The 13,862-nt window shown below is 38.4% G+C and overlaps 1 protein-coding gene across 1 annotated transcript in view; it reads left to right on the top strand.

Annotated features, from left to right (window-relative positions):
• The window catches only part of LOC122790592 (centrosome-associated protein 350-like), a 541,040-nt gene that overhangs the window by 269,373 nt on the left and 257,805 nt on the right, over window positions 1-13,862 (top strand). The window contains exon 7 of the mRNA XM_044058119.1: window positions 11,035-11,147. Coding sequence (XP_043914054.1) covers window positions 11,035-11,147 — 113 coding nt within the window. The remainder of the gene's footprint in view (window positions 1-11,034; window positions 11,148-13,862) is intronic.

Below are 13,862 nucleotides of genomic sequence, written 5' to 3'. Positions count from 1 at the left end.
GCATAGCTTATGCCATTGCTGCTACTTCTCTAATAAAAGTCATTAGTATTGTTTCAATCTTTTATGTCAGCCAGAAGTTCTTTAGCCACAGTAAACTTAACCCCCCCTTACCCCACACATAAACCTGTGTTTCTTCTATGACTTGTTTTTGTAGAGCTGCTTACTTACCTGTTACAACTGTCTGAAAATAAAATAAAATCCTCGATCAGATCAAACTTGCACAGTGACGGTCCAGAGAAGGAGAAAGTGGAAACCACAGACCTCCCAGGAACAATTCCAAACACCAACAGGCATGAACAGAAACGATGAACCACCACAGCAAGCTGGAGCTATAAAATTCCCCCTCTGCTCTCAGTGTCCCTCTCGATCAAAGATGAATGAATGATATAATTGAGCTGATTAGCTCTTCTCTCAAGACCGCAAAGTAAAAACGGCACAGACGATATTCCTTCTCTTCATTCCAAGTATCTCACTCAGTCCCCAGAGATTGGTAGCCTTCCACCATCCCGATGCTGCTGATATGCAGACAGAGTGGACCTAATTGAGCCGTCCATCCATACCAGGTCCACTGCAGCCGCTTAAGTTCTGCTTCCGCATAAACAGGAAAATTAGAAAAATAATAATCGAAGCATGCTGGCTGGCTGCCTGCAAAACAGGTGCAGTAAAGCAATGCTCTGATTGGCTGAGACATCTGCAGCCAGAACAGAGCTTGCTTTTTTTGTAGATCTTGGGTGTACTTGCACCCAAACCGGGCACTCGGGAAAGTAAGCTTATTTAAGCTTAAAAATGGGTGCTCCCAGTTAATTCAGGACAATTGAGAGCTATGCTATACATATATATTTATTATTGTCTTGTTCTTTTAATATTTATTTTTAAATATATTTAAATATTTCATTGTGGCTGATCTGTCTAGAGATGTTTAAGTTCTGAAAGTACTTGCATATTTATTTGGTGACACTGTGGGCTACTCCTAATAGCCTTGCTCTTTGTCAAACTACCATTTGTATTGATAGTAACATTACACAGTATGATTGGACACCCTTTGTTAAGGGCCTTAAAGTAGCTGATAAGGATGTGGGTGGTGGCAGTGATAACTACCTTATAGTACAGGCAAAAGGGAGCATAGCTAGTAAACCTGTGCCAGCCTTTCCCAAGTGTGTGTGTGTGTGTGTGTGTGTGTGTATAAATCAGACCTCAGAGAGTGTATGTGTTTCAGCTTCTTGGGTTGAGAGGGTGCTGGAGGTCTTAGCTTGGCCACTCAGCTGAGATCTCAACTCTATAGCTGTGCCAGTAGGGAATCTTATTGGGGGATCTGGAGAAAGAGGGAGAAACCATCCTCGGACTGGGTCTATATTAAAATTTCGAAGTCTGACAATATCAAATACGATATTGTCAACAGGAGAATAGCAAAAGCACACTACATCGAATGTTTAAACAGAATATCTCCGTAGGGGGAGATTTCTGTTTACTTCAATGTATTGCGTTTTCAGAGTTGGTATATTTAAGGTGGGGAGTGTGGGGGGTGCAGGGAGGCTTGCCCCCCTGCCTACACATTATTTAGTTTTTTTTTGTTGTTTTATTTAGTATTTTTTTTAGGTTTTGATGGTTTAAGACTTCGATCACTAAAGTTTGATCTTTAGGGATTCAAAGTTTTAAACCTTCGCGATTATAATATAGACCACACAGGACTGACTGTGGTCTCTGTGTGCTCTTGAGGGAATTTGCACTTGATGCAGAGAGCTGCATCTGGTAATACTGTGTGTGTGCCTTGTCATCCTCTGTGTATAAACTCCCCAGTGGTGAGGATTGAGGCTCCTTGATTACTGGTGCAGTGGTGGGGTATCACAGGCACCACAAGCATTCTAATGACTGACGTTTATTTTGAACTGTTTATTTCTGCACAGATTCCTACTGTAATGTTTGCAAAGGTTACAGACTACTGGCTTAATAATATGTATGGGATACAAAAAATGGGCAAGATTTATATATATATATATATATATATATATATATATATATATATATATATATACACATAAACTGTGCTGCCTGCTGTTTAACAGCATTTAGTAGTATGGATGTAATATATTGTTTCACTAAGGCTCCTGTACATGTTCACAAATATCTTGAGAGATTTTTCTATGCTAATCTGTATGAAAGCATTAGAAAATGTTTGATTACAGTTCATAAGGACATTTATGAAAATTCTGATGATTGATCTTTGCAGCAGTATAATTAACTCCTAAGCTGTTTTTTATGACTTGCTATCTTGTATAATTTTGCATGAGGCTTAGTATATAATTTGCTAAAATTTTATGGATGTACAATAACAGAATGAATGATATACATATAATTGTACCTTGAATCAAGATTTATATAGCAGTTCCTGATCATTTTGAGAAGAGATGTTATGTGCAAGTTAAGTGTTTTCTATTTAAACTAACTAATTGCATTATTACCCCCCTTTTCCTTACATTACTGGGGTGAGGGCATAGAAAGTCTAGCATTCAGCTTTCTGTGGATGAGGAATAAAGGAGAGTTAAGTATAGATAGCAGTATTGTTAGCCTACTTAGAGGGAAGGGAATGGTTAGTTACCTTGATGGGCCCTTGTTCAGTTGCAGCAGTAGGAGTAAGATGGTCTCTCAGTGTGACGGATGACCCATACTAGTTGCAATGGTTGACTGGGTCTTTTTTTATAAACTAGTGCTTGTGTTAGTGTGTTCGGTAACTGAGAGTCTGGACTAAGGTGCTGGGATTTACTGAATAGTTTCATTCTAGGCTGTTCATATTCTTAAGTTCTTTGGATCTTAATATCCAAGTGCAGGGAACAGCATGGCTTTTAGGCCATATTAATGTCCATGCACATACGCTCCCTGTGAAGTAATGGAAATTTTCCTTTTCTAGGATAGAATTTGATTATTACATTTAACTGATTGAGTTCTGTGTCATATTTATTGGTGGGTGACTTGGGTTTGAATTTGAAAGAGGTAGTAGAACACTATTTGCTGTCTGGCATTTTAATGCAAGATAGAAAGCTAATCATCCTAATGAGTGACTCACTTGATGCTGCAGTTGAATGGGAATTGTGCTTATGTGGAATAGCTATGAGAAATGACTGAGGCTTATATCATTGGTGAGGGTGATTACCATTAAGTATCATTGTGGAAAAATTCATATTTCTAAAGCATACTATTAGATGCATATACTATATAAAGCAGATTCTAGTCTTTTTCAGAGTGTTTTATATATGCTTTTTACAGCATGTCAAGATGATGTCATCCAAGGTTTCTCATTTTCAAGCTGTTTAATAAAAATGATTCTTTAAAAAAACTAAGCCTGTAAGTATTACACCCTTACTTCCTAAGGACACTACCACAACATAACAGATACAAATGACAATATAAGCATTCAAAATGTAGAAATATCAGCTACATTAAACCCGAGAGTATACATAGAAGCTTTCTATTTAATTTAAGGAACAGCTTACTAAACCCTCGATTATTCTTCCTGATAAATTTGTTACAACAGGACAAATCCCAGAAGTATGTTGTCAAGCTGTAATAGTTCCCATACATAAAAAAGGCAGTATATCGGACCATGCAGTTACAAACTGATCGGACTGACTAGTGTTTGTTACAGACTGGGTAAAAACTAAGCTTATCTTAAAAGACACTGGTGACTTTATATTAATAGACTGGGAGTTAGTGTTTTTGTAAGAAGAGAATTCTCCCTACTTAATCTGGTGGCATTTTTTTGAAGAAATCCCACCAACACTGGGTGAGGGACTAACCATATATGTTTGCTTAGAACCTGCAACAAATGTTTGACCTTCTCTCTTTTAAAAATATTATTGATATACCTGTTCATCTCATCGTAACAATTAACTAGTTCAATGGGAAAATAATCTGTTGATTGGAGAGACCTCAAAAAACAATAACAGTTTACCTTTCTAAGTTGATTCAGGTATCCAGTGGATTCCCTCAGAGCTCAGTGTAGAGGCCACATATGTATCATTCTCATCTCTAACTACAAGTGGTCAGTTATGGTTAGCAAAACACACTGATGAATACAAACTGGAGATCATAATTACCTCTGGCAAAAGATGCAAAAATACTTCACAATAGTTTAAACAAAATCTGTAGAATAGTTTCACTCTCCTTGCCACAATATATAGCATTGTCAGATTTGGAAAAAATGTTATACTTTGATTACAAAATAAACAAGGAAAAGCTCTACGAAGATGATCACACAACAGACCTGGGAATCTTTTATAGACAAAGTTAGAAAGGATTCTCACTCTCAAAAGTCATAACCTGTAGATAACAGGAAACCATTTTATGCCTATATACATCTTTTTTCAGGTCTGCTGTAGAGGGCAATGCCACATTCTCCACTCAAAAACAAGCCAAACAATTCTTCTTGAGAAAGTTCAAAGATTACTAACAAAGAAAAAAAAAACGACTTGAAACAAGTTACACTGACAGATTAAAGGAATAGTCTGTTATCGGTAGTCTTCAACCTAGTTAGTCTGGGACCTGTTCTTGTTATGCAAAACATGTCTAATGTAACTGTATCAAAAGACATCAGAAGACATTCACCTAGAACACAGAACAAATGAAACCAATGCAAGATCATAAGTGAAATAGCATGGAAATGGGGTTCCTGTTTAAACTCTGAGGTTTAGAATTGTGATAATCAGAATATTGGGACTGTTAAATCAGAATAAGCTCACAGTACCTCAGTATATTCTTCTTACCGTGAGGTGCATCACTGTCAGATTCCGTATATAAAAGTAGTAGCAGGTGTGTGGCAGAGATAGTACATCATATCCACACAATTTCTTTAATGACAGCAAGTTGTTGTTGTCTTTCGGCTTTTCCCAGTTAGGGGTCGCCACAGCGGAACTCCGGTCCGCTAATGATTGGCAGTAGATTTTCATGGCGTTACGTTCAACCTTCAATGAAGGCACGCTCATTTATGCATGTCTTTCGAATGCCCACCCAACTGCGGGGAGGACATGCAGGATCCACACAGAAGGCACTCCCCACACTCCAGCCGAGAATCGAACGGGAGAACCTCTTGCTGTGAGGCAACAATGCTACCGCTGCACCACCGTGGCTTCTTTAATGACAGCAAGTGATGTTGGCAATTGTTTCTTTTACAGTTGTAATTAATTTTACTGTGGGACTTATTCAAGTTATAGGTCTTGCATTTCTGGCAGGGATAAAAAAAAAGTAGGCTGGATTTCATCTGTGTTTCAGTTAGGATGCCACTTAAAAGTATTCAAAAACAACACTGATAATTTTATTGATTTATGTACACCTGGTAACCAGAAATGTCCAAGTGGATAGTGTCCATTTTAGAGTGAATGTTTGGAAGAATATTCCAGGAGCAACTGTTAGGGTTAAATGTAACACATGAAACAGTTATTAGTAATTTAATGAGCATATATAACTTAGTGAAAAATTAAAAAATAATTAAAATGAATAATGAACAGTCTGTAGAGAGATTAGGGACAGGTGACATAGATCATATTTGGTTAGTTTCTTTCTTACCTAGCAGGTAAGTGAATAGGAACATAAAGTCCTGACCTACTTACAGAAAATGAAAAGTTAAGTATAACAATATGATACAGTAATGTACAAGTTAATAGAAAAATAAAATAGATAAATATACAGATAGCAACAATGTACAAACACCAGTTAAAGGCACAACATTGACACAGCTCTCTGTCTCTATGTATATGTATATATATATATATATATATATATATATATATATATATATATATATATATAAAACAAAACTTAAGACTACTCATGACAAATATGCTACAATGGAATGCAGTCCTGCAGGTATAAACATAAACAGTCTGTTTAAGTTAGATATTTCCAGTAAAAATCCAGTGCATCTTCATACTGCTTGCTGCTTGTAGGTACACTGTAAGCTGGTTTGTGAAAGAAGTAAGGATGCTTACTTGGTAAAGGAGCTTGGGAATGTCAACTCTGGGAGAAAGCTGTGTCAGCACAGGCAAGTGAATACAATGGAATTATAAGTAAACTTCAGTAGGGTCAAATCTGAGAGAGAAAGCGTGTGTGTGTGGATATTAGTTTGCAGAAATGAGTCGGAGTAAAGCCCTGGACTGGTCCATTTGAATAACTTTATTCAGAATTACCTTATGAGCAGAGTAAGGCTTTGGGCAATCAGTAGCCTGCTACCCTGCTTGACTGAAAGGCAGTAATGCAGCCTTCTGCCAGTTCCAACTGTAAAGCTGCAGATGCAGTTCTGCATCATCTGTAGTTGTTGCCGATTTCTGTCAGACGTAGAGCCAGCGATTAGAAGGGTAGGTGGAAGTACTCCCTTGCTAATGGCAGTCATGTTGTGCTTAGTAAGTAGGTCGGAAATGCTGTTGTATTTACAAGTACATATATTGAACCATAGCATTTATTGAGCATGTGTGTAACTGTACTTCTAATATTTATAGATTTCCATCATCGGGGCAAGTAAAGTTTCAGTTGCTAAGCTAAGAAATGTCTGAGTGCCATACCTCTCAACCGCTTAGAGCAAGAAATTTGGACAAAGCCATAAACAATGGTGGGACAAGAGGCTAAAAATATGGCACTTTTTAAATATTGTTCTTACAAACTTAGAAAGCTGATAGACTAGAATGTTTTGCATTAACATATTTTTCTGAAGGGTATGAAGTCTGAAACTCAAATGGCTGTCATTTTTTTCCTGACTTCAGTCCTCCATGATTTGACAATGATCTGTTAGAAAACTACAATTTTATGAAAAATAGACCAAAAATATGAGGCAAAATCTGTACAGTTGAGAGGTAATGAGTGTCAAAACCATTGCATTTGTTTTGCTTAAACTCACTTTGTTTCCTGACTTTACAGTCCTGATATAACTGAGCCTGGGGTGTGGTTAAGTGATTTACAGGTTCCTTCATCTGAAGTCCCAGATTCTTGGATGTCAGTGTCATCAGCATAAAATATGTTACTATGTGTCTTTTGGGAAATTAGTGTATTGATCTAAATGACAAATAGAAGTTGTCTAGTGCACAGAGGTGTGTGGAATGCCAAACAGTACTGGGTAGTGGGAGGCGCAGTGTAATTGGTGGGACAGTTTTAAAGGCTTTCCCATACAGGTAATCAGAGAAGCAGGTTAAAGTGGAGCTGGAGGACATTAATCCATAAAGGAAGAGTTCTTTGCAGAGTAAGGATGGATTTTCATGGCCAAATGCCTTGAACAGCATAGTGAATACACACATTGGGTTTCTTGCATCTGTTGCATAATATAATGATTCAGCCAAACAGAGGAGAACTGTCCTATTGCTCTGTTCTAAATTCATGCTGGTCACAGTGAGGAGGCTATATGCTTCAGTATGTTCTTGAAGCTGTGTAGCTGCAGTCTTGTCTAACATTCTGAGAAGGGGAGATGGCAGAGTATGAGGGCAAAAGGAGTCGGGTGGAGCTACAGATGTGTTCAGGAATAAAAAGATAGAAGGATAGACAGAAAGTGCTAACTAGTTTTGGCCACAGGTTTGATTCTTGCTCTCATTTGTTCTACTTTGTAGACAATTGCCTTATAGTTTTTGCTGAAAAGGTAGACCAATGTAAGCAGTGGTCACTTAAACAGAGAAAGTCTACAGAAGGTGAAAATAATGTAGAAAGATTCACTGTACAAAACCAGTCTAACAGGTAATGGGGTTGGATAAATAAGTTGGTGAAAGCCATATTCTACCAGTGAGAAACAAGGAAGAAAGTTCACTTTTGGCTCTTCGTGAAGGTCGAAGTTCCCAAGTAGTAAGTTACTACAACTAAGTTTCTAGTACTGATACAAACTGAGTGGTGGGAGGAGAGGCTGATAATGGACTCCAGCCCTTAACTAGAGGCATTCCATATAAAACACTCACAAATCATTTAGCTGTGATCTCAGTGAAAGTAGTTAGGAGATGATGCCATTATAGTGCTATTGATGTGTTTATTTACAAGGAAAAATGCACTCTCACCAGTTTAGGGCCGTGGCCCCTGACCTTGGTAGGACTGAGGGAATGTGTTGACAGGATGTAACCAGGATTCAGTAAAATGAACAGTGAAAGGTTTACTTAACTTATTTAGATTGTGAACCTTTATTTCACTTATCGGAAGCAGTATTCAGTCCTTTTTTACTTGGGATGTATAGAAATATGAGAGATTTAACAGGCAGGAGATGAATTTGAGTGCCAACTTTAAAGTGCATGCAATATGTAAAACTGAATACAACAGTAAGAAGAAAATAATTCTAAATACTACAAAAATGCTATTAAGCCAGTATACAATTTTCCTCGTCTCAGGTTCCATCTTAGACAGTTCTGTTTCTGGTTCACACTTTACCATTTGGCCTGTTCATGACTTCTGTAGTAGAAACCAAATGCTGAATTATGCAGCAAACCCCAGTATTTCAGGTTTAGGATTACTGAGGAGGTGCAACCAGAGTGAATGCACTCTGGTTGCACCTCTTCAGTAATCCTAAGCCTGAGGAGGTGCAACCAGAGTGAATGCACTTTTTGCATTTGCTAACAAATTCTAAACTTTTTTCCCAGAGGACAAAGCCCCTGACATGCACACGATTACACACTCACACGCACACACACACACACACACACACACATCACCCAAGCAGAAGACTTTGCTTTGTTTGTTACCCGAATCCCTGCTGCATATATAATCATATTGACTGGTGCACCTTTAGAGGTAAGGGAAAATAATTCAGTTTACAGACGATGATCAGTCTGCCATTAGTGCAAATACGTATTACCGAAAAACACTTTCTGCAACGGAGGAAAAAGTTTTTTGGGGGGAGTTGCCATGCCCCACTGCACCTCCTATGACAGGGGGTCTCCCATGCTCCCTAACTTTGCATATACTTCAGGGCTGCATAACAATGGGGAAAAAGGCAGCCTCGATGATTGAAATTAGTTTTCAGAAATGTGGATTTGCAATAATAGCAGATGTACAGATTGGCATCTGTGAATTTTCTGATTCCCAGGGCAAAATCTCCAGTGCAGTAATCCTTCAAGGAAAAGCAGAATTTTATGATTTGGCTAAAACTTATCCATGCACATGCCATTTTCAGCTAGTTGAGCTTCTGCCCAGTTTTCTCCCTTCAAAATGATTTCTTGGTATTAACTTATCCTCTGGCTATCTCTACTTTTTTTAACTTGTCAAGCATCTGGGTATTTTTACCAAGTTTCAGAATACTAACACTGCTCTAGCCTAAGAATATTTATTTTATTTATTGCCTTTTTGATTGGCAAAGTTTGAGCATTCGGTCTCACAGAGGGGGTTCCCAAGGGGAGTGGGTGTGTGTGTGTCAGGGTTCATCTCTGAGCCCACTGCTGTTCATAGTGGTTATGCATTACATTAGCAAACAGGTCAGAGAGAACAGATCAACAAAGATTCTATATGCAGGCAGTGTGGCATTACAGGCAGACTCTGAGCAAGAACTTCAGCAAAGGATAGGGGAATGGAATGCAAATCTAAAAGCACATGGGATGAAACTAAGTACAGATAAGACAGTGGTAATGGCAGCATATTGGGGAAATCAGAAGAAGCTGAAAATTGAGATAGAGAGAAAGACAGAGGAACAGCTTAATAGCTTCAACTATCTGGGAGTGCTGGTTGAGGAGAAGGGATGTCTGAATGAAGAAGTCAAAGCTAGAATCAGAGGGGCTGTAGCCAACTGGCATAGAATATCAGTTGTAGTGTATCACAGAAGAATGCAAAAGAAGCTGAAAAGTAATGTGTGCAAAACAGTGGAGCAACCAATACTAATGTATGGTACATAAACTTGGGCAGTAAAGGCAGGGCAGATGGGGAAGCTATAGGTGATATAAATTAAGTACCTGAGAAGGCTGATAGGATGCACATTGTGGGACAGACGAAGAATTAAGGACATCAGAGCAGAAACCAAAGTAGCTCTAATTGCAGAAAAGATCAAAGAGAACAGATCATGGTGGTTTGGACACATGTGCAAAAAAAGCAGAAGACAATGTGGTGAAGAAGATTTGGGACAGACAGGAAGAAGGTAAGAGGAAACAAGGGCATCCAGCATATAGAGGTGGAGGGATTGTGTGAGAGAAGATCTGTGGCAGTCATGCAGGCATGAATATCAAAGAAGGCAGAAGTGTGGCATTGAATTGAGAGAGGTGGAGACAGTAAACAAGACACCCCAAACCCATGTAGAAAATGGGAAAAGGGGTTAATGATCACGATGGTATAAAATTGCATTCGAGAAAGAGAATGAAACATAAACAGATTATTAAGTTTCAGATTCATTCCAGGACTTGGTGAAAACCCCAGTATTTTGTCTCCTGCCACCATCTTGACTCACATGGCAAGCTTTTCCTTTGGTACAACAGCTCTGGGGTTCATTATTTTCCTGTATTTTAGTAATAACCAGTACAAGGCTTCATGTGAAGAGGATTTGATGGCTCCAGAAATGATTACACTCAAACCATTGGAGATTTACAGCATCACATGCCAGTAAGTGTAGCTATATCAAAGAAGTCTATGAAGTGTAGCAAGCCGTACCACCAGACCTAGGTCATTCTGTTCTGCTGTCCACCTTTTTTTCTACTTTGAGTGCAAATGCATTGATTCTTTGTGTAGTTTATATTATTGGTATTTACAGTGCTGTTATTTTCCAGCAGTTTAAGATACTGGAGAAGAGAAAACCCAAAAAAATGTCTAATACTCCCTTTTTCATTCCATGTTGTTTCCTGTTTTTTATTTATTTTTTTCTTTAACATTAAACCTGCATATGTGTAGTAAGTATAAAATCAATGCTGCTTCAGTTGATTGCAAAAAATAAAGTAAGCTTCTGGACAGATTCCGTCCACAAACATTGGCTTATTTTAGTGCTGTAATAAACTGACTGTAGGGTACTACTTATCAGAGCTCTGATTAATATCTTTTTACTCTTTGTATATACTGGAAAACATTGTAATCAGTTTCTGCACATGTATTTTTGTCTTGTAATATTTACAGCACTGTGCCTGAATTTATTGACCAGTCAGATGACATGTTCAAATATGCAACACCGCTCTTGGATGGACTATCAAGAGAGCAAGTGAAACAAAACAACTTACTACATAAAGAAGGTAAGCGTATAGTGAAATGTAATTTAATTCTCAGAAATGGATGGAGACCACATAGATATCCAAGGAAACCATCATGAGGATAAGTTTTACAGAGTTCTTAATAAAACCATATCTTTAATCTAAAGAATCATCCCAAGAAAGTAGCATCACATATGCCACACAGTATATATATATATATATATATATATATATATATATATATATATATATATGCACTTATATCTGTGATCCTCATGTAATAATCAGAGGATGCTGCATTTATGACGCACTACAACTGAATTCCTTTTTTGCTGCACTGCAAATGTACTTGGCAGATTAAAGGTATAACATTCTTTTATTGCATATTTGATTCATACTGTTTGGGTTCAAAAGCTCAGTAGGCATATTCCTATACCATTTATTAGCATCCAGTATTGCTCACGCTAGATCCACAATATGAATATGAGCATACATTGCAAAGTTCCCAAAATTCCATGCAGGTATAACTTGGAAAACTTTACGCTGCTCTCACCCCAGTCCCATAAAGTACCTTGAAGCAGGTGATAATGAATGTGCTTCAGAGACTGTTAACAGTGATCTTCTGGGAGATATCCAGTGGGTATTTGTGGTACCTTGTGTGCATTTTCATCTCTAGTCTCATAGAATATGAAGTTCAACTTGGGGAAACCTTGGTTGTCTCTTCTACAACTGACTGTCCCCGTATGACCAGTACATTTACTACCACAGAACGTGATGACATGCAGAACAGCCGGAGCACAAAGAGGCTGAGACAGACATGTTCTCTGAAACTTGCCTCGCTGTAGTTCTTATGCTCTACTGAAATCGGCTGACCTTCCAAAGAAAAATCAGCAGCAGAGACTAAGTAGGTCTTTTGTCTGTGCGAGAATCAGAGAATGTCAAGAATGAACCGAAAGGGAAGGAAACAGCTTCGTTTGATATCTTAGTTATCAGACGGTAACAATGAGATGGAAAGGAACAGGGAGAAAAGGTGCATTACTGGTACACTAGCATGGAACACGAGTGCTTGAGTCATGCGCTGCTACACCAGCTTCATGGGGTAGGAAGCTTTATTTCATTACGTGTTAACCAGGAAAGTGAACTAGTTCTACCTAGACATTTTTTCAGCAACTAAGCTACAAGGGCCAGTCTGTGTGGACATTTTACGGAATTAGCTGACATGTTTTTGCATGGTGGGAAGAGACTAGTATAACTATAGAATCCCAGGCTTGAAGAGATCATGCAAACTTATAATAGTCAGTGAACAGGGATCAGACTTGAACCACAGACCCTGGAGTCCTGAAGTAGAAATCTTAGCCAATGCAATGTCCCAGCTAGAAAAGCTATTGCAGCAGTGCAGGAGATGACTGAAGGACTGTACAGAGCCTAACATGGGTATACATGTACTACACCTAGTAAATTGTTTGGCAATCTTAGCTCCTCACAGAAGTGGGATCAAGTATACAGAAATGGTTGAAGAGTTAGTATAGAGATTCATATTGTTGCTTAATTTAAGACTGGATATCCAAGAGAAGAGATGGACTCTTAGATGACATGGTCAAGAATTTCATTAAAAATCATATGCAACTAAAGTGGTGCCATTTTGTTTGTTTTTCATTTATATAAATGTAAGGTTGCCTAAGTTATATCTGATAATTTAATAAAGATGTTTACTGGAAAAAAAACAAGCATATAAAATGATGAACGGGTAGGCACAAGAAACCTTCAAGAAAAAACACACCCCCGGATTTATGAATCTCCCATGCAGGACTAATCTAGTCCTGCATGGTAGCAGCAGTTTAAGAGGAGGATGGCAGCACGCCATGCATATTAATGAAGGCGCGCTGCCTGAGCTCCAAATCCTACACGGAGCATGGATGAGTGCAGGGGGTGTGTCTGAGAGCAGAGCCCTCAGAATGAACATGCCCCTGCAAAGTAGAACAGCAGAAACTGTAAATAAATGAACAAGACAACTCATTCATGTCTGCATATCCCCACCAGCAGTTACAGCAACAGGACATAAAAATAAAAAGAGGAAACTCCTTTTTTTAATTAAAATCCTGAGTACAGCTAACTGTAGGTGCGCGGCTGTGCCCATTGCTTAGCTATAGTTAAAGCAGCTGAAAAGGCTGAAGAGGACAATAAGGAATATATATGGAAATGAAGAAACACAGCAATAGTGTAGTGGTTAGAACATCCACCTATTGAACAGGCATTCCCGGTTCAAGTCCCACTTTAGCACATATTTTCCATGTGAAATCTGTATATGAACATATTTTTACATCTTTTTGCTATATAATCTACATAATAACATTTAAATGTGAACTGGAGTACTGCATTAAATGCACATGTGACGTGTCAGTGTCATAATGAATAAGGCACTAGTAAGCAGGTTTAAGCACAAATAAGCAGTAGTAAGCATATATAAGCACTAGTAAGCGTGTTTAAGTGCGTTTGCGTGGGGGTAAGTATTGCCTACACAGAGTAAGCAATGTAGAAGCTAACTGAGTGTAAGGAACTGGAACTGGAGGTTAGCAGTGTTTACTGTGGCGCAAACCTGCACAAACCCACTTACAACTGCTTTAAAGTGCTTTAATCACTCTGTATCCAACGGCCTATGTTCTGCCCAGCAACAAAATGAACTGCCTCTGCAAGTTCAAACTCAGGACCCTGTACACTATAGCCACAGTAGTTAACCACTAAGCCATCATAGCAATA

The sequence above is a fragment of the Protopterus annectens genome, chromosome 16.part0 (assembly GCF_019279795.1).
Source record: "Protopterus annectens isolate FY-2018-M chromosome 16.part0, PAN1.0, whole genome shotgun sequence".
Lineage (NCBI taxonomy): Eukaryota > Metazoa > Chordata > Ceratodontiformes > Protopteridae > Protopterus > Protopterus annectens.
Note: the sequence above shows the minus strand (reverse complement) of the source record. Positions and strands in the feature narration are given on the sequence as shown.